The sequence below is a fragment of the Hyla sarda genome, chromosome 2 (assembly GCF_029499605.1).
Source record: "Hyla sarda isolate aHylSar1 chromosome 2, aHylSar1.hap1, whole genome shotgun sequence".
Classification (NCBI taxonomy): Eukaryota; Metazoa; Chordata; class Amphibia; order Anura; family Hylidae; genus Hyla; species Hyla sarda.
The window spans coordinates 438,669,088-438,690,021 of NC_079190.1; the positions used below are offsets into that span (position 1 = coordinate 438,669,088).

Here is a 20,934-nt window from a genome sequence, read left to right on the forward strand (position 1 = left end):
TGAAAGAAGTAATTTGGTTAATATGGGCAACTGGTCAAACTTTCCTCTGCACAGGTTTTGATAAATCTCTACCTATATGTATATTTGTAATATGCATTGGTTAAAAAATGTTTATATTTTTTTGTGTTAAAAAATGGTGTCCTTGCTGCTATTGCCTTTGTGTCTCTGTGTGGTGACCAAATACAGGAAGTGAGCACAGGACAAGCAGGGCTCTGTGCACGCTCCTGGCTTGTCAATCATTGTGCTGTGTGAGCTGGGAGTATATTACAGAGCCTCACTGCACAGAGCCCTGCTTGTCCTCAGTGTACAGAGCCCTGCGTGTCCTCAGTGTACAGAGCCCTGCTTTTCCTCAGTGTACATAGCCCTGCTTGTCCTCGGTGTACAGAACCCTGTGTGTCCTCAGTGTACAGAGACCTGCTTGTCCTCAGTGTACAAAGCCCTGCGTGTCCTCAGTGTACAGAGCCCTGCTTGTCCTCTGTGTAAAGAGCCCTGCTTGCCCTCAGTGTACAGAGCCCTGCGTGTCCTCAGTGTACAGAGCCCTGCGTGTCCTCAGTGTACAGAGCCCTGCTTGTCCTCAGTGTACAGAGCCCTGCTTGTCCTCAGTGTACAGAGCCCTGCTTGTCCTCAGTGTACAGAGCCCTGCTTGTCCTCACTGCACAGAGCCCTGCTTGTCCTCAGTGTACAGAGCCCTGCTTGTCCTCAGTGCACAGAGCCCTTCTTGTCCTCAGTGTACAGAGCCCTGCTTGTCCTCTGTACAGAGCCCTGCTTGTCCTCAGTGTACAGAGCCCTGCATGTCCTCAGTGTACAGAGCCCTGCTTGTCCTCAGTGTACAGGGTCCTGCTTGTCCTCAGTGCACAGAGCCCTGCTTGTCCTCAGTGTACAAAGCCCTGCTTGTCCTCAGTGTACAGAGCCCTGCTTGTCCTTAATGTACAGAGCCCTGCGTGTCCTCAGTCCACAGAGCCCTGCTTGTCCTCAGTGTACAGAGCCCTGCTTGTCCTCAGTGTACAGAGCCCTGCTTGTCCTGCCCACACTTCCTGTATTTTGTCTCTGCACACAGGCAATAGCTGCAGGAACAAGACAGCATTTTCCCTCAAAAAATATACAATTTGTTTAACCAATATATTACAAATATATATATAATGTTATTATTTGCATTTTATAAAAAGTTTTTGGAAATGACATGTACACTTTAAACAAACATGTCTTGTACTAATAAGAAAGATCTCTACTGGCAGCCTCCCACCACAAACCTTAATCGATGCAGTACAGAGAAATTAAAGCTGGGACTGACCTCTATCATCTACTGCTAAATATTGGGGGGCAAAAATGCTAGTAGCATGTATTGAGCGGCGTATAAAAAATGACCATGCTAGTCTCCACAGCAGTGTTTCTCAACTAAGGGGCCTCAATCTGTTGCAAAACTACAACTCCTAGCATGACAGCTGTCCAGGCATGCTGGGAGTTGTAGTTTTTCAAAAGCTGGAGGCACCCTGGTTGGAAAACACTGCTCTAGGCGACTCCAGGGAACCTATTTAGTCAGCCTTGGTCCTGCAAGGATCAGCTTGTGCATGAGCTTTGGTAAGAGGCATTTTCAACATTTATGATTTAGGATTCAGGAAAAGATCTGGACGAATTTGAAGCTCTAACTGCTAGCATTTATTTTTCGACAGATTGTGTGTAGGAGTACCAAACCCATAGAAATGGCTGTAAAACAGAAGATTTCAATGTTTTGTCATGTGGAACCAGAACAGGTCAGTAAGGATTATCTCACATTATGGTTTGTCCGCAAATCTCCATGCAATTGTGTAAGTTTCCTCTGGGTTCTCTGGTTTCCTTCCATACTTCAGTAACCTACTGATAGGAGAAATAGCTTCCTGAGAAAGGAGAATGTAAGTGTATGTGAGCCCCGCTAATGTATGTGAGCCCCACTAGTGTATGTGAGCTGAGCTAATGTACGTGAGCCCACCACTAGTACATGCACCCCACTAGTGTATGTGAGCCCCACAAAGTACATGAGCTCCACTAGTGTATTTAAGCCCCTCTAGTGTATGTAAGCCCCGCTAATGTACAAGAGTCCCACTAGTGTATGTGAGCCCCGCTAATGTACAAGAGTCCCACTAGTGTATGTGAGCCCCGCTAATGTACAAGAGTCCCACTAGTGTATGTGAGCCCCGCTAATGTACAAGAGTCCCACTAGTGTATGTGAGCCCCGCTAATGTACAAGAGTCCCACTAGTGTATGTGAGCCCCGCTAATGTACAAGAGTCCCACTAGTGTATGTGAGCCCCTCTAATGTACAAGAGTCCCACTAGTGTATGTGAGCCCCGCTAATGTACAAGAGTCCCACTAGTGTATGTGAGCCCCGCTAATGTACAAGAGTCCCACTAGTGTATGTGAGCCCCGCTAATGTACAAGAGTCCCACTAGTGTATGTGAGCCCCGCTAATGCACAAGAGTCTCACTAGTGTATGTGAGCCCCGCTAATGTACAAGAGTCCCACTAGTGTATGTGAGCCCCGCTAATGTACAAGAGTCCCACTAGTGTATGTGAGCCCCGCTAATGTACAAGAGTCCCACTAGTGTATGTGAGCCCCGCTAATGCACAAGAGTCTCACTAGTGTATGTGAGCCCCGCTAATGTACAAGATTCCCACTAGTGTATGTGAGCCCTGCTAATGTACAAGAGTCCCACTAGTGTACGTGAGCCCTGCTAATGTACAAGAGTCCCACTAGTGTATGTGAGCCCCGCTAATGCACAAGAGTCTCACTAGAGTATGTGAGCCCCGCTAATGTACAAGAGTCTCACTAGTGTATGTGAGCCCCGCTAATGTACAAGAGTCCCACTAGTGTATGTGAGCCCCGCTAATGTACAATAGTCCCACTAGTGTACGTGAGCCCCGATAATGTACAAGAGTCCCACTAGTGTACGTGAGCCCCGCTAATGTATAGGAGTCCCACTAGTGTATGTGAGCCCCACTAATATACAAGAGTCCCACTAGTGTATGTGAGCCCCGCTAATGTACAAGAGTCCCACTAGTGTATGTAAACCCCACTGATTATGTGAGCCCCACTAGTGTATATGAGCCCCTCTAGTGTATGTAAACCCCGCTAATGTACATGAGCTCCACTAGTGTTTGTGAGCCGTGCTAATGTACAAGAGTCCCACTAGTGTATGTGAGCCCCGCTAATGTACAAGAGTCCCACTAGTGTATGTGAGCCCCGCTAATGCACAAGAGTCTCACTAGTGTATGTGAGCCCCGCTAATGTACAAGATTCCCACTAGTGTATGTGAGCCCTGCTAATGTACAAGAGTCCCACTAGTGTACGTGAGCCCTGCTAATGTACAAGAGTCCCACTAGTGTATGTGAGCCCCGCTAATGCACAAGAGTCTCACTAGAGTATGTGTTACGCCGAGCGCTCCGGGTCCCCGCTCCTCCCCGGAGCGCTCGCTTCACTCTCGCTACCGCAGCGCTCCGGGCAGCTCCACTGACCCGGTGCGCTGCGATACCGTCTCCAGCTGGGATGCGATTCGCGATGCGGGTGGCGCCCGCTCGCGATGCGCATCCCGGCTCCCGTACCTGACTCGCTCTCCGTCTGTCCTGTCCCGGCGCGCGCGGCCCCGCTCCCTAGGGCGCGCGCGCGCCGGGTCTCTGCGATTTAAAGGGCCACTGCGCCGCTGATTGGCGCAGTGGTTCCAATTAGTGTGTTCACCTGTGCACTCCCTATTTATACCTCACTTCCCCTTCACTCCCTCGCCGGATCTTGTTGCCATTGTGCCAGTGAAAGCGTTTCCTTGTGTGTTCCTAGCCTGTGTTCCAGACCTCCTGCCGTTGCCCCTGACTACGATCCTTGCTGCCTGCCCCGACCTTCTGCTACGTCCGACCTTGCTTCTGTCTACTCCCTTGTACCGCGCCTATCTTCAGCAGCCAGAGAGGTTGAGCCGTTGCTAGTGGATACGACCTGGTCACTACCGCCGCAGCAAGACCATCCCGCTTTGCGGCGGGCTCTGGTGAAAACCAGTAGTGACTTAGAACCGGTCCACTAGCACGGTCCACGCCAATCCCTCTCTGGCACAGAGGATCCACCTCCTGCCAGCCGGCATCGTGACAGTAAATCCGGCCATGGATCCCGCTGAAGTTCCTCTGCCAGTTGTCGCCGACCTCACCACGGTGGTCGCCCAGCAGTCACAACAGATAGCGCAACAAGGCCACCAGCTGTCTCAACTGACCGTGATGCTACAGCAGCTACTACCACAGCTTCAGCAATCATCTCCTCCGCCAGCTCCTGCACCTCCTCCGCAGCGAGTGGCCGCTTCAGGCCTACGACTATCCTTGCCGGATAAATTTGATGGGGACTCTAAATTTTGCCGTGGCTTCCTTTCTCAATGTTCCCTGCACTTGGAGATGATGTCGGACCAGTTTCCCACTGAAAGGTCTAAGGTGGCTTTCGTAGTCAGCCTTCTGTCTGGAAAAGCTCTGTCATGGGCTACACCGCTCTGGGACCGCAATGACCCCGTCACTGCCTCTGCACACTCCTTCTTCTCGGAAATTCGAAGTGTCTTTGAGGAACCTGCCCGAGCCTCTTCTGCTGAGACTGCCCTGTTGAACCTGGTCCAGGGTAATTCTTCCGTTGGCGAGTACGCCGTACAATTTCGTACTCTTGCTTCAGAACTATCCTGGAATAATGAGGCCCTCTGCGCGACCTTTAAAAAAGGCCTATCCAGCAACATTAAAGATGTTCTGGCCGCACGAGAAATCCCTGCTAACCTACATGAACTCATTCATCTAGCCACTCGCATTGACATGCGTTTTTCCGAAAGGCGTCAGGAGCTCCGCCAGGATATGGACTTTGTTCGCACAAGGCGTTTTTTCTCCCCGGCTCCTCTCTCCTCTGGTCCCCTGCAATCCGTTCCTGTGCCTCCCGCCGTGGAGGCTATGCAGGTTGACCGGTCTCGCCTGACACCTCAAGAGAGGACACGACGCCGCATGGAGAATCTCTGCCTGTACTGTGCCGGTACCGAACACTTCCTGAAGGATTGTCCTATCCGTCCTCCCCGCCTGGAAAGACGTACGCTGATCCCGCACAAAGGTGAGACAGCCCTTGATGTCAACTCTGCTTCTCCACGTCTTACTGTGCCTGTGCGGGTATCCGCCTCTACCTTCTCCTTCTCTACTATGGCCTTCTTGGATTCCGGATCTGCAGGAAATTTTATTTTGGCCTCTCTCACCAACAGGTTCAACATCCCGCTGACCAGTCTCGCCAGACCTCTCTACATCAATTGTGTTAACAATGAAAGATTGGACTGTACCATACGTTTCCGCACGGAGCCCCTCCTAATGTGCATCGGATCTCACCATGAAAAAATTTAGTTTTTGGTCCTCCCCAATTGCACTTCCGAAATTCTCCTTGGACTACCCTGGCTTCAACACCACTCCCCTACCCTGGATTGGTCCACTGGGGAGATCAAGAGTTGGGGTCCCTCTTGTTCCAAGGACTGTCTTAAACCGGTTCCCAGTACTCCCTGCCGTGACCCTGTGGTGCCTCCTGTAACCGGTCTCCCTAAGGCCTATATGGACTTTGCGGATGTTTTTTGCAAAAAACAAGCTGAGACTTTACCTCCTCACAGGCCTTATGACTGTCCCATTGACCTCCTCCCGGGTACTACTCCACCCCGGGGCAGAATTTATCCTCTCTCTGTCCCAGAGACTCTTGCTATGTCTGAGTATATCCAGGAAAATTTAAAGAAGGGCTTTATCCGCAAATCTTCCTCTCCTGCCGGAGCCGGATTTTTCTTTGTGTCCAAAAAAGATGGCTCTCTACGTCCTTGCATTGACTACCGCGGTCTTAATAAAATCACTGTCACAATGCCGGCTGGCAGGAGGTGGATCCTCTGTGCCAGAGAGGGATTGGCGTGGACCGTGCTAGTGGACCGGTTCTAAGTCACTACTGGTTTTCACCAGAGCCCGCCGCAAAGCGGGATGGTCTTGCTGCGGCGGTAGTGACCAGGTCGTATCCACTAGCAACGGCTCAACCTCTCTGGCTGCTGAAGATAGGCGCGGTACAAGGGAGTAGACAGAAGCAAGGTCGGACGTAGCAGAAGGTCGGGGCAGGCAGCAAGGATCGTAGTCAGGGGCAACGGCAGGAGGTCTGGAACACAGGCTAGGAACACACAAGGAAACGCTTTCACTGGCACAATGGCAACAAGATCCGGCGAGGGAGTGAAGGGGAAGTGAGGTATAAATAGGGAGTGCACAGGTGAACACACTAATTGGAACCACTGCGCCAATCAGCGGCGCAGTGGCCCTTTAAATCGCAGAGACCCGGCGCGCGCGCGCCCTAGGGAGCGGGGCCGCGCGCGCCGGGACAGGACAGACGGAGAGCGAGTCAGGTACGGGAGCCGGGATGCGCATCGCGAGCGGGCGCCACCCGCATCGCGAATCGCATCCCGGCTGGAGACGGTATCGCAGCGCACCGGGTCAGTGGAGCTGCCCGGAGCGCTGCGGTAGCGAGAGTGAAGCGAGCGCTCCGGGGAGGAGCGGGGACCCGGAGCGCTCGGCGTAACAGTACCCCCCCCCTTGGGTCTCCCCCTCTTCTTAGAGCCTGAGAACCTGAGGAGCAGACTTTTGTCTAGGATATTGTCCTCAGGTTCCCAGGATCTCTCTTCTTAAACCACTTATCATCAACCGTTTCTCTCCTAAGTTTGTTTCTCCCACTCCTGTTTCCGGCTCCTCGGACATCTTCTCCGTTAAAGAAATACTGGCCTCCAAGAAGGTCAGAGGGAAAACCTTTTTCCTGGTCGATTGGGAGGGTTGTGGTCCTGAAGAGAGATCCTGGGAACCTGAGGACAATATCCTAGACAAAAGTCTGCTCCTCAGGTTCTCAGGCTCTAAGAAGAGGGGGAGACCCAAGGGGGGGGGTACTGTTACGCCGAGCGCTCCGGGTCCCCGCTCCTCCCCGGAGCGCTCGCTTCACTCTCGCTACCGCAGCGCTCCGGGCAGCTCCACTGACCCGGTGCGCTGCGATACCGTCTCCAGCCGGGATGCGATTCGCGATGCGGGTGGCGCCCGCTCGCGATGCGCATCCCGGCTCCCGTACCTGACTCGCTCTCCGTCTGTCCTGTCCCGGCGCGCGCGGCCCCGCTCCCTAGGGCGCGCGCGCGCCGGGTCTCTGCGATTTAAAGGGCCACTGCGCCGCTGATTGGCGCAGTGGTTCCAATTAGTGTGTTCACCTGTGCACTCCCTATTTATACCTCACTTCCCCTTCACTCCCTCGCCGGATCTTGTTGCCATTGTGCCAGTGAAAGCGTTTCCTTGTGTGTTCCTAGCCTGTGTTCCAGACCTCCTGCCGTTGCCCCTGACTACGATCCTTGCTGCCTGCCCCGACCTTCTGCTACGTCCGACCTTGCTTCTGTCTACTCCCTTGTACCGCGCCTATCTTCAGCAGCCAGAGAGGTTGAGCCGTTGCTAGTGGATACGACCTGGTCACTACCGCCGCAGCAAGACCATCCCGCTTTGCGGCGGGCTCTGGTGAAAACCAGTAGTGACTTAGAACCGGTCCACTAGCACGGTCCACGCCAATCCCTCTCTGGCACAGAGGATCCACCTCCTGCCAGCCGGCATCGTGACAGTATGTGAGCCCCGCTAATGTACAAGAGTCTCACTAGTGTATGTGAGCCCCGCTAATGTACAAGAGTCCCACTAGTGTATGTGAGCCCCGCTAATGTACAATAGTCCCACTAGTGTACGTGAGCCCCGATAATGTACAAGAGTCCCACTAGTGTACGTGAGCCCCGCTAATGTATAGGAGTCCCACTAGTGTATGTGAGCCCCACTAATGTACAAGAGTCCCACTAGTGTATGTGAGCCCCGCTAATGTACAAGAGTCCCACTAGTGTATGTAAACCCCACTGATTATGTGAGCCCCACTAGTGTATATGAGCCCCTCTAGTGTATGTAAACCCCGCTAATGTACATGAGCTCCACTAGTGTTTGTGAGCCGTGCTAATGTATGGGAGCCATAGCAAAAATTGTGTAATAAATCAAGGCCACACAAATGCCAAAGAATAACCCCACAGACAACTGAAGTATTAAAAAAATATATAATAAAGGGGCTTCATTAATAACTACAATTTTATTTAAAAATCTGTAAAAGCCACCAGATGAAAAAATTACCTGAAAAGAAGTGTATTGTAGTGTAAATCAGTCCCTCAAGTCCCTAATCTACAGGCATATGCAAAGAGGGAATACATAAAAGACACTACTTTACTGTTTTGGCGTTGTTGTTCAAACAGTATCACTGTAAGTAAATGGTACACATATAATCTGGAAAGCAAATTTATAATAGAAATAAAAAAAGCACGTGTTCCCAACTTGTTTCTGTCCACATGCACAAATTTCTCCAAACAGGGGGACATCTTCAGGGGCACCTTCGTGCTACCAGATCAAGAACCAGATTCGGTGGCAAATTTATGCCATACTTTATGCCAAGACATAGTGCTAACATTTACTTAGAGGATAAGAATTTTAATGTATAAATATACACCATGCCCAAATGCGTCATATTGCCAGGGAATCATCCAGTCAGGATCCAGCAGTGGCATCCAGATATCATGACATAGATCCCAGAGGCTGCATGATCACTCCAAGACAATGACGCAGAGCTACGTGACCGACGAAGTCCTGCAGTGGCAGGATACCGTGTGCATGCCCCGGCGTCTGATGCGGCTCGTGGTGAAGCCGGCCATGTGTGTATATTTATACTTAAAAATTCTTATGCTCTAAGTAAATGTTAGCACTAGGGGGGGTTATTTATCATTGTGTTCTATTGCTTTTTTTTGTCTACATTTGCAAATTTTTATTTTTTAGCTAATTGCGGGATTTTCTTTTTTTTTTCAACAAATGGAGAAAAAAATCCCGCAAATCTAGACCACCTCCTGACTAGGTCTAAAAAAAGATTACTACTCCTGTCTTTTTGCCAAAAATAAAAAATCATCAGCCAGAGTGAAAGAGAGGGAGAAAGGAAGGGAGCGGGAAAGAAAGAGAATAAGGTAGAGAATAAGAATGTTACAAACATTAGACAAAGTAAAAAATTTTAAAAATGTGCAAAGGAAAAATAAAGCAGTTGTCCATATGAAACAATCAGATATATTTTTTAAGGTACAAAAATGGAATGGTAAAGATGTAAGAAACAATAAGATTGTTACCAATGGCCAACGTCTCACAATTGCATGTGCCCAAGTTTTTAAAAATATTCGTCAAAGTGATGATAATATAAGTAGGTAAACTACTACTCAAATGTGAGGGAGACTCTCTTTGTGGACCTTCTTTTAGACATTAATTTGCCTTAAAATGAAAACTAAAACAAATAAAGCCAAACACTCAGACAAACAGGCTCCTCAGAAGCAGGGTAGACATTATCTGAAAGTGGTGGTAGAAAATGACCCCCTAGGTCTTTAAGTATGGCATAAATTTGTCAGCATCTGTGGTTCTTGATCTGGTAGCACGTAGATTCCCCTGAAGACGTCCCCATGTTTGGAGAAATTTGGGAACGCGTGTATTTTGTATATTCTATTATAAATTTGCTTTCCAGATGTTTTATATGTGTACCGTTTACTTGCAGTGATACTGTTTAAACAACATCACCTAATCAGTAAAGTAGCGTCTTTTATGTCTTCCCTCTTTGCATATCCCTGTAGATTAGGGACCTGAGGGACTGATTTCTTGTTTCCACTTCTTTTCATGTAATTGCAGTATTTTTTCATCTGGTGGCTTTTACAGATTTTCTTTTAATAACATTGTAGTTTTTAACAACGCCCCTTTATTATTTTTTTTGATAATTTATGGGAGCCCCACTAGTGTATGGGATCCCCTCTAGTATAAGTGTGCCCCACTAGTATATATGTGCCCCACTAGCATATGTCAGTCCCTCTAGTGTATGTGAGCCAAGCTAATGTATGTGATCCCCACTATTATACAGTCATGGCCGTAAATGTTGGCACCCCTGAAATTTTTTAAGAAAATGTATTTCTCACAGAAAAGGATTGCAGTAACACATGTTTTGCTATACACATGTTTATTCCTTTTTTATGAATTGGAACTAAACCAAAAAAGGGAGGAAAAAACAAAAAACAAATTGGGCATAATGTCACACCAAACTCCAAAAATGGTCTGGACAAAATTATTGGCACCCTTTCAAAATTGTGAAAAAATAAGATTGTATCAAGCATGTGATGCTCATTTAAACTCGCCTGGGGCAAGTAACAGGTGTGGGCAATATAAAAATCACACCTGAAAGCAGATAAAAAGGAGAGAAGTTCACTTAGTCTTTGCATTGTGTGTCTGTGTGTGCCACACTAAGCATGGACAACAGAAAGAGGAGAAGAGAACTGTCTGAGGACTTGAGAACCAAAATTGTGGAGAAATATAAGCAATCGCAAGGTTACAAGTCCATCTCCAGAGATCTAGATTTGCCTTTGTCCACAGTGTGCAACATTACCAAGAAGTTTGCAACCCATGGAACTGTAGCTAATCTCCCTGGGCATGGACGGAAGAGAAAAATTGTTGAAGGTGTCAACACAGGATAGTTTATCGTCCGATTGGTGGATAAGCAGCCTCAAACAAGATATTCAAGCTGTCCTGCAGGCTCAGGGAGCATCAGTGTCAGCACAAACTATCCATCGAAATTTAAATGAAATAAAACGCTATGGCACACGTCTTGTGGACAGATGAGACAAAGATAGAGCTTTTTGGTAAAGCACATCATTCTACTGTTTACCGAAAATGGAATGAGGCCTACAAAGAAAAGAACACAGTAATTACAGTGAAATATGGTGGAGGTTCAATTATGTTTTGGGGTTGTTTTGCTGCCTCTGGCACTTGGTGTCTTGAATGTGTGCAAGGCATCATGAAATCTTAGGATTACCAACGGATTTTGGGTCACACTGTACAGCCCAGTGTCAGAAAGCTGGGTTTGCATCTGAGATCTTGGGTCTTCCAGCAGGACAATGACCCCAAACATATGTCAAAAAGCACCCAGAAATGGATGACAACAAAGCGCTGGATAGTTCTGAAGTGGCCAGCAATGAGTCCAGATCTAAATCCCATTGAACACCGTGGAGAGATCTTAAAATTGCTGTTGGGAAAAGGCGCCCTACCAATAAGAGAGACCTGGAGCAGTTTGCCAAGAGTGGTCCAACATTCCGGCTGAGAGGTGTAAGAAGCTTATTGATGGTTATAGGAAGCGATTAATTTCAATTATTTTTTCCAAAGGGTGTGCAACCAAATATTAAGTTAAGGGTGCCAATAATTTAATATTAAGTTAAGGGTGCCAATAAACATTACGTCCAATTTGCTTTTTTTGCAATTTGCAATTTGCCCCTCCCATAGACTTGTATTGACGAGGGCGGGCCGTGACGTCAGGAGGGGCGGAGCCGTGACGTAACCATGCTCCTGCCCCTGTATTGCCCGTCATTACGTGCAGAGCGATCTCGCTCTGCGCAGTAATGATAGCGGGGGGCTGCAGCAGCGATTCCCGGGGTCCCCAGCAGCGGGACCCCGGCAATCTGACATCTTATCCCCTATCCTTTGGATAGGGGATAAGATGTCTAGGGGCGGAGTACCCCTTTAAAGACTCAGTGTTTTTCCGTTTTTGCATTTTCATTTTTTGCTCATCACCTTCTAAAAATCATAACGCTTTTTTGCACATCATAACTCAATTTTGCACATAAAATTCCATATGAGGGCTTATTATATGCGCCACCAATTATACTTTGCAGTGACATTAGTCATTTTACCAAAAAATCCACGGCGAAACGGAAAAAAAATTCATTGTGCGACAAAATTGAAGAAAAAATGTCATTTTGTAACTATTGGGGGCGTCCGTTTCTACGAAGTGCATTTTTCGGTATAAATTACACCTTATCTTTATTATGTAGGTCCATATGGTTAAAATAATACTCTACTTATATAGGTTTGATTTTGTCGTAATTCTGAAAAAATCATAACTACATGCAGGAAAATTTAGATGTTAAAAATTCTCATCTTCTGACCCCTATAACTTTTTTATTTTTCCGCGTATGGGGCAGTTTGAGGGCTCATTTTTTGCGCCATGTTCTGAAGTTTTTATTGGTACCATTTTTGTATTGATGGGACTATTTGATCGCTTTTTATTCATTTTTTCATGATATAAAAAGTGACCAAAAATACGCTATTTTGGACTTTGGAATTTTTTGGTGCATACGCCATTGACCATGCGGTTTAATTGACAATATATTTTTATAGTTCGGACATTTATGCACACGGCGATACCACATATGCTTATTTACACAGTTTTTTAATTGGAAAAATTGGGTGATACAAACTATTATTAGGGAAGAGGTTAAATGACCTTTTATTAATTATTATTATTACCATATATGCCGGCGTATAAGACGACCGGGTGTATAAGACGACCCCCAACTTTTACAGTTAAAATGTAGAGTTTGGGATATACTCGCCATATAAGACTACCCCTTTACCGCAATGTACAGTACCTTGTAGTTCCCCCCACATTAGCTAGGCAGCATGTTCCCCCACATTAGTAGGCAGAATGTTCCCCCACATTAGGTTGGCAGTATAGTTCCCCCCACATTAGGTAGGCAGTATAGTTCCCCCCACATTAGGTAGGCAGTATAGTTCCCCCCACATTAGGTAGGCAGCATATTCCCCCACATTAGGTAGGCAGTATAGTTCCCCCCCACATTAGGTAGGCAGCATGTTCCCCCACATTAGGTAGGCAGTATAGTTCCCCCCACATTAGGTAGGCAGTATAGTTCCCCCCACATTAGGTAGGCAGCATGTTCCCCCACATTAGGTAGGCAGTATAGTTCCCCCCCACATTAGGTAGGCAGTATAGTTTCCCCCCACATTAGGTAGGCAGTATAGTTCCCCCCACATTAGGTAGGCAGCATGTTCCCCCACATTAGGTTGCAGTTCCCCCACATTAGATTGCCAGCTCCCCGCTCCCCAACATTAGGTCGGGAGTTCCCCAACATTAGTAGGCAGCTCCCCCACATTGGTAGCAGTTCCCCCCACAATAGTAGGCAGTCCCCCCACATTTGTAGGCAGCTCCCCCCATAATAGTAGGCAGCTTCTCCACAATAGTAGGCAGTTTCCCCACAATAGTAGGCAGTTTCCCCACAATAGTAGGCAGCTCCCCCCACATTTGTAGGCAGCTCCTCCCATAATAGTAGGCAGCTCCCCCCATAATAGTAGGCAGCTCCCCCCATAATAGTAGGCAGCTCACCCCCATAATAGTAGGCAGCTCCCCCCATAATAGTAGGCAGCTCCCCCCATAATAGTAGGCAGCTCCCCCTATAATAGTAGGCAGCTCCCCCCCCATAATAGTAGGCAGCTCCCCCCATAATAGTAGGCAGCTCCCCCCATAATAGTAGGCAAGCTCCCCCCACATAAGATTGTCAGCTCCACACCCCCCCCTTCCCCACAGACATACAGCGTCAGCCTCCAGCCATATAAAGTGTATGGCTGGAGGCTGTATGTCTGTACTGCCCCCACTGTGATCCGGTCACCGCTCCTCCGGCCCGGGGTCACATCTACTGCTATGGCCTATGGACCATAACAGGAGGTGCCAGTACCGGGGGGAGCGGTGACCGAAACACTGAAGAAGATATCGCGCCACCGGTCACTTACCATTCCCTGGCCAACGCGCGTCCTCCTGCGATGATCCTGCGGTCCTCCTGCGTCTCTATGGTTGTACGCACGGGATGTCACTGACGTACAACCATAGAGGCGGAAGGACCGCAGGATCATCGCAGGAGGACGCGTGTTGGCCAGGGAATGGTAAGTGACTGGCAGACACAGAGATGTCCGGGATAGAAATACTTCTTTTTATGTGTCCGGCCCGGCTCCCGTGTGCGGCTGCAGACGGGGTCCGGCCATAGCAGGTAAAAACTAATACTGTCTACTAAAAACCAGGGGGCCTCCAGCTGTTGTGAAACTACAACTCCCAGCATGCCCAGACAGCCTTTGCCGGTCCGGGCATGCTGGGAGTTGTAGTTTCACAACAGCTGGAGGCCCCCAGGTTTTTAGTATCAGTAATTCGTTTTTACATACTATGGCCGATCCCCGCCTGCAGCCGCACACGGGGGCCGGGCCGGGCAGATACCCCGGCGTATAAGACGACCCCCGACTTTTCAGAAGAAAATTCGGGGTTAAAAAGTCGTCTTATACGCCGGGATGTATGGTATTTGCAGTGTTATAGCTCCAATAGGGGTATAACACTGCACACACTGATCTTTTACCCTGATCCCTGCAAAGCCATAGCTTTGCATGGATCAGCGTTCTAGGGGCTTGATTGCCCAATCCTGTAGCTCAGGCTTGGAGCAATCAAACGCTGATCGGACACGAGGGAGCAAGGTAAGGGGGCCTCTGCTTGTGTCCTAGCTGATCGGGACATTGCGATTTTATTGCAATAGTCCCGATAAGCCCGACTGAGCTGCCGGGAAGCTTTTACTTTTGTTTTGGATCACCGCATCTGAAGGGTTAATAGCGTGCGGCACAACGATCTGTGCCGGGCCCTATTAGCCCAGGGTCCCGGCTATCATTAGCAGCTGGGACCGACCTGGTATGATGTGGGGTCAAGGCGTGACCCCGTTTAAAATACCGGGACCGGGCGCAGGGCGTATAGGTACCACCTGCATCCTTAAGAGGTTAAGAATCCATATTTATGCACAGAATAATTACATTGATACAATGATTAAAAGGAAAACGGTTTTCTACTGTTAACTTTCACCAGCTCTTATATATATTATACAGGAAATTATATCAACTGCTCCATTTGAATACAGAATTGCCTAAAAATTGCAGTCTGTGGTTTGCCGCACCCCGTCCATATCCAGTATATCTGTGATGTGAAGAGCACTCTTGATGTGAAGAGCACTGCCTGTGAACACTTGCTGTTCTACTATTTTACTGTATAGAACAACCCGAATTTGTTTCTATTGTTTTGAATCCTACTGATCCGCTATCTATTGGCAATAATAGCTCTTTATTTGCACATGCAGCTTCCCATGCAGCTATTTGGCATATGAATGCTCCATTTTCTGTGTATTGCTGGCAGTATAATCAGTGCTGAGCTTTTTTTAATGGCTGTTCTTCACTGAACAGATCTTAAATGTCATGAGGTATATTAGCTAGTCATTTTTAGAACTCCTCTAGATGTTGCGCTATATTTTCTGTTATCAGGAAGTTTACTACTAAACCACCGACAATGTCACAGAGCTTTTATTAAAAGGATACTGGTAAAACCCTGTAAAGGATAAATGTTCAGCATTGGCCCATTGGCTTACCTTACATGTGTACTACAATAGGAAGCAGGGATGCCGTCAGAAATTTCAGGGCCCCATGCAACCATACCGTCTGGGCCCCCCTACCAAAAGCCATAGTACAAAAAAACTTTCATATCTTTGGCTGTTTAGGGGAGAGAAGGAGGAGATTCATCAAGACCTGTGCTGAGGAAAAGTAGAGCAGTTGCCTATAGCAACCAATCAGATGGCTTCTTTTATTTTTCAGAGACCTTTTGAAAAACGAAAGAAGCGTTCTGATTGGATGCAACTGGTCAACTTTTTCTCCGCATAAGTTTTGATTACCTCTCCCAAAATATGTCCAAATCAAAATATGGCCAGATTTTAACATGTAAATGGATAAGAAAAAAAAAAAGGTCTGACACTTAAAGGGGTTGTGCGCTGCCCTGCAGTTCGGAGCTCAGCTCACAGCGTCCGGAGTTCATTACTCCGAACGCTGTGTGCGGGCTTCCGTGTTTACGTTCGCCGGGCGTGACGTCACGCCCGGCCCCTTCGTGACGTCTCGCCCGCCCCCCTCGTGACGTCACGCCCGCCCCCTCTACCAAAGTCTATGGGAAGGGGGCGTGACTGCGACCGCGAACACGGAAGCCCGCATACAGCGTTCGGAGTAATGAACTCCGGACGCTGTGAGCTGAGCTCCGAACTGCAGGGCAGCGCACAACCCCTTTAAAAGTGTACTTCAAATTTTATTCAATCTTTGAATTTGAGGGTCTGACCGCTGAGACCACCAATTATTTAGGGTACGGTCCCACGTAGCACTTACACAGCGTATTTCACGCTGCGCAAATGGTGCTGTGCAGCAGGAAATACACTGCGTTTTTTGCAATGAGCATACACACAGGGCTGCTGCCAGGAGAATACAGTGGGGCAAAAAAGTATTTAGTCAGCCACCAATTGTGCAAGTTCTCCCACTTAAAAAAATGAGAGAGGCCTGTAATTTTCATCATAGGTATACCTCAACTATGAGAGACATAATGAGGAAAAAAAAAATCCATAAAATCGCATTGTCTGATTTTTTTGCAAATTATGGTGGAAAATAAGTATTTGATCACCTACAAACAAGCAAGATTTCTGGCTCTCACAGACCTATAACTTCTTCTTTAAGAGCCTTAGCTGTCCTCCAATCGTTACCTTTATTAATGGCACCTGTTTGAACTTGTTATCAGTATAAATGACACCTGTCCACAACCTCAAACAGTCACACTCCAAACTCCACTATGACAAAGACCAAAGAGTTTCGAAGGACACCAGAAACTAAATTGTAGACCTTCACCAATCAGCAATATGCAAGCAGCTTGGTGTGAAGAAATCAACTGTGGGAGCAATTATTTGAAAATGGAAGACATACAAGATCACTGATAATCTCCCTCGATCTGGGGCTCCACGCAAGATCTCACCCCGTGGTGTCAAAATGATCAAGTAGTCAAAAATCCCAGAACCACACAGGGGGGACCTAGTGAATGACCTGCAGAGAGCTGGGACCAAAGTAACAAAGGTTACCATCAGTAACACACTAAGCAAGGGACTCAAGTCATGCAGTGCCAGACGTGTCCCCCTGCTTAAGCCAGTACATTCTCCAGAAGAGTATTGGGAGAATGTCATATGGTCAGATGAAACCAAAGTAGAACTTTTTGGTAAAAACTCAACTCGTCGTGTTTGGAGGAGACAGAATGCTGAGTTGCATCCAAAGAACACCATACCTACTGTGAAACATGGGGGTGGAAACATTATGCTTTGGGGCTGTTATTCTGCTTAGGGTCCAGGACTATTTATCCTTGTAAAGGAAAGAATGAATGGGGCCATGTATCGTGAGATTTTGAGTGAAAACCTCCTCCCATCAGCAAGGGCATTGAAGATGAAACGTGGCTAGGTCTTTCAGCATGACAATGATCCCAAACACACCATCTGGACAATGAAGGAGGGGCTTCGTAAGAAGCATTTCAAGGTCCTGGAGTGGCCTAGCCAGTCTCCAGATCTCAGCCCCATAAAAAACCTTTGGAGGGAGTTTAAAAGTCAGTGTTGTGGTTGTGGCTTAGCGCGGCATGTAAGCAGACACGTGGTCAAGAGCTCTGCTGAGCATTCTTCATTTATCCTGGACATCTGGCCAAAATTCAGCTTTTGTACTATCGCCTACCTGTGGGGGAAAGTGCCTGGAGCATTTGGATACCGGGATGGCCAGGCGAAGACGCAATAGTAGGACGCAGGGAGCGCTGGAAGATAGAGAGGCAGAGATGCAGGAGGAGCCGGCGCCATCTTGCGCAGAGATGTCGGGAGTTGTGAAGCGCTTCGAGCGCTTCGTATGTGTCACAGAAACACCGGTGTGGGCTCCGGTGGATAACTGGAGCGAAGAGGAGCAGGATGTGGCTGACTGGCTGGCCGGGGCCTCGGTCTCCTCTGCAGCTGCGGAACCCTCCATTGTGCTGAGCGGGCCTTAACGGCATGCCACCGCAGATCAGTCTACATTTAACTCTCTCTCTCCTGGAGTGCCATCTGCCTACCAAGGGCACTCCTCTAACCTTGCTGCTTTACCCCTTGATGACCCTGCTGGGCCTCTAAGTGTTGTTTCCACCGCTGGGCTGCACAGCTTACAAGTGTTTACCCCTTCAGAGCTGGTGTGGTGCCTGCAACATTAAGCACCCCACCATCTACATCTGCTCATGCTGATCCCACTTTGAAGGATGTCTTTTTGGCTGTCTCCAAGGGCAACACCGATGTTAAAATTCTGCTGGGAGGCTTGCGTGAGGACATTAACCATATTCGCCATTATATGAAAAAGGTTTCTGAGCGGGTTAGTGCGGTTAAGGAAAGGGTGGGTGATCTGGAGGATCAGGTTCCTCCGCTCAAGAGAGATATGCATCGTGTGATTAACAATCTGACTGCACTTGCCGCTAAATCTGATGACATGGAAAACCGCCTGTGGTGGAACAATGTGCACCTAGTAGTTGTTCCTAAAAAAGTCATACAAAGCAGAGTATTTTGAGAATTGGCTCCTCAATACTTTTGGAAAAGAGACTTTTATGGACATTTATCAATGGGTTTAGTCAGGTTTCCTTTACTATAATTGTCGCAAAATTGTCGCAACTGCGACTACGCGATTTTTCGTGCGACATTTTGACTGGAAAGTGAGAAAAGCAAGTTTTCCAAAAATTAACTACGTAGTAATAATTTTTAAATGGACTACGGGTAGTCAGGTATTTATTAACTGTGACAGTCGCAACTGCGCAAAAAAAAAGTCACAACAGGGTTAAAAATTGACTAAATGTACTCCAGCTCAAACATGGAGCAGAAAAAGCTACTACCAAAGTAAAAAAGGAAAAATTGCTTACGTGAAAGAAAATTATCAACAGGCTGAAACCAGTTGATAAATAAGTCACACATAAGCAAAAAAAAAGTAAAGAAAAAATTACTAAAAAAACCTCACCTAGAGCTGTCCTCATCCGCACTTTGCACTATTAAGATAGAGATATGAATCTCCGTAAAGCCGGGGACATGGACTCGCTCATTATCAATGGCAACTGTATCTCTATTTTCCTGGATTTTTCGGCTGAAGTTCAGAAAATGAGATCTAAATATACGGATGAGTTAAAAAAAGGAGAGCTAAATATACAGATGTTAAGCGGCGCCTGCGTGCACTAAATGTGATATACTCTATGCTATACCCTACAAGCCTCCATGTAGTTGCTCTTGGAACTACCCATATGTTTGGTGGCTGCAGAATGGCTGGATATACACAAATACGGCACTCCTGTACCTGAGGTTCCTGTGTGGACTATGTGGATTAATGTTGGTCTGGCCGGCCTGCCTGGGACTTCCTGGGCCATTATGCATATTTTGGCCATATAGTTTTGAATGTGCCTCTGTACCTATGTTGTGCCTTTGCTGATAACTTTATTGATACTTATATTACTGGTTGCAACTTTTGTTTTTTGTTGTTTGCCTGGGGGGTTCCGTGTTGTTCAGTGTCCTTTCTTCTGCTCATTGTGCAGTGCTTTGTCTTTTATGTTTTTTCCCAGTTTCACGTGTTGGTGGCTCCTGCGTCCGCCCCCTTACATTGTCACTTATGCTTTTTTAATTGTCTTATGGCTACTGATTTGCATGTGGTGGCGTGGATCATTTTGTTTTCATGTGTTTCTAGTCTTATTGACCTGGAGGGTAGATTTGTTTTCCCTTATGGCACTTTTAACCGTACCTTGTGTGTGCTGGTTGCACTCTATATCCCCCCCCCTCATTCTCGAGTGATGCCTTGCGCAGGGTGGTGTCTTTTCTATCCTCTCTGCCTGATGCACCGCTTCTGGTGGTTGGGGATTTCAATAATTTATTACACCCGATGCTTGATAGGTTTATTAATAGAGGGCCTTCTGGAACTCCTGGATCTACGGGTCTAGCTAGATTTGTGGAGAAGGTGGGGTGGGCAGATATATGGAGAAGATGTAATCCTACTAAGATGCAATACTCCTGCTATTCTAGTTCTCATGGTACGCTCTCACGCATTGATCTAGCTCTGGGCAATTAGCTAATCTTCCCCCTGGTTGTGTTGGTGGAGTATCTTCCTCGTCGTCTTTCTGATCATTACCTTGTATTTGTACATCTTACTTTCAATTCTTATCCTAGATTGCGGGGTTCTCTGTGGTGACTGAATCCATTTTGGCTTCAAGTTCCCTCTGTTGGCCGTACGCTTAGGTGTGATGTGGAAGCCTTTCTCGAGATCAATGCGAGGGACTGCTTCGGTGGGTACCATATGGGATTAATTGAAGGCGTATGTATAGGGCATTTTATCAGGGATATCACCACCTGTAAATCTAAGAATGGGGCGATTCAAACCTCCTTGCAGCAACAAGTGCTCCTGGTGGAACAACAGTTTCTCAGTGACCCTTCTGGTCTGAATAGAGATAGTTGGCAATCTTTGCAGACTCTGTTAGACTCCCATTTGTTGCATTTAGCAGATAACAAGCATTTCTTTCAACAGCAGCACTATTTTGAGAGTGGCGAAAGTATGGGTCGACTACTGGCTCGTACTAGTAGAGCTCAGCAGTGGTCTGCCTCTATCCCTTGCCTCTGTGATAGTGCCGAGACTTTTGTCCAGGATGATGCAGACATTTTGTATGTCTCAGTCTCCTTTATGTGGAGATATATTCCTCTAAACTAACACATGACCTTGCTGCTATTGACCAGTTTGTTTCTGGCATTTTGCTCCAGGCGCATACCTAGAGGGATCTTTTAGATGAGCCTGTTACTCTTGAAGAATTGGAGAGTTCGCTGGGGGCCTTGCCCTCTAAGAAATCACTGGGTGTCGATGGACTCCCCAACGAGTATGTTAAACAATATCAGGATATCTTGTTGCCCTGGTTGCCGGGGGTTTTGCAGGCTGTGGCAGAAAGGGAGGGCTTGCCTGGATCTATGTTAGAGGAAATTATTGTATTGTTATTAAAGCCCGGTAAAGACCCGCTTTCAGCGGGCTCATATAGACCAATACCCCTGCTGTGCTCTGATGTAAAGTTAATAGCGAAGGTCTTGATCAACCGTCTGGCCCATGCACTACTTTGGTGCATGGGGATCAGAGGGGGTTTATGCCCTGGAAAT

The 20,934-nt window shown here is 47.5% G+C and overlaps 1 protein-coding gene across 4 annotated transcripts in view; it reads left to right on the forward strand.

Annotated features, from left to right (window-relative positions):
- CTPS2 (CTP synthase 2) overlaps nt 1–20,934 on the forward strand; it is a 358,316-nt gene that overhangs the window by 104,901 nt on the left and 232,481 nt on the right. For all 4 annotated transcript variants that reach the window (XM_056559224.1, XM_056559228.1, XM_056559225.1 and 1 more), the window contains exon 8: nt 1,671–1,751. In XM_056559224.1, the coding sequence (XP_056415199.1) occupies nt 1,671–1,751 (81 nt within the window). The remainder of the gene's footprint in view (nt 1–1,670; nt 1,752–20,934) is intronic.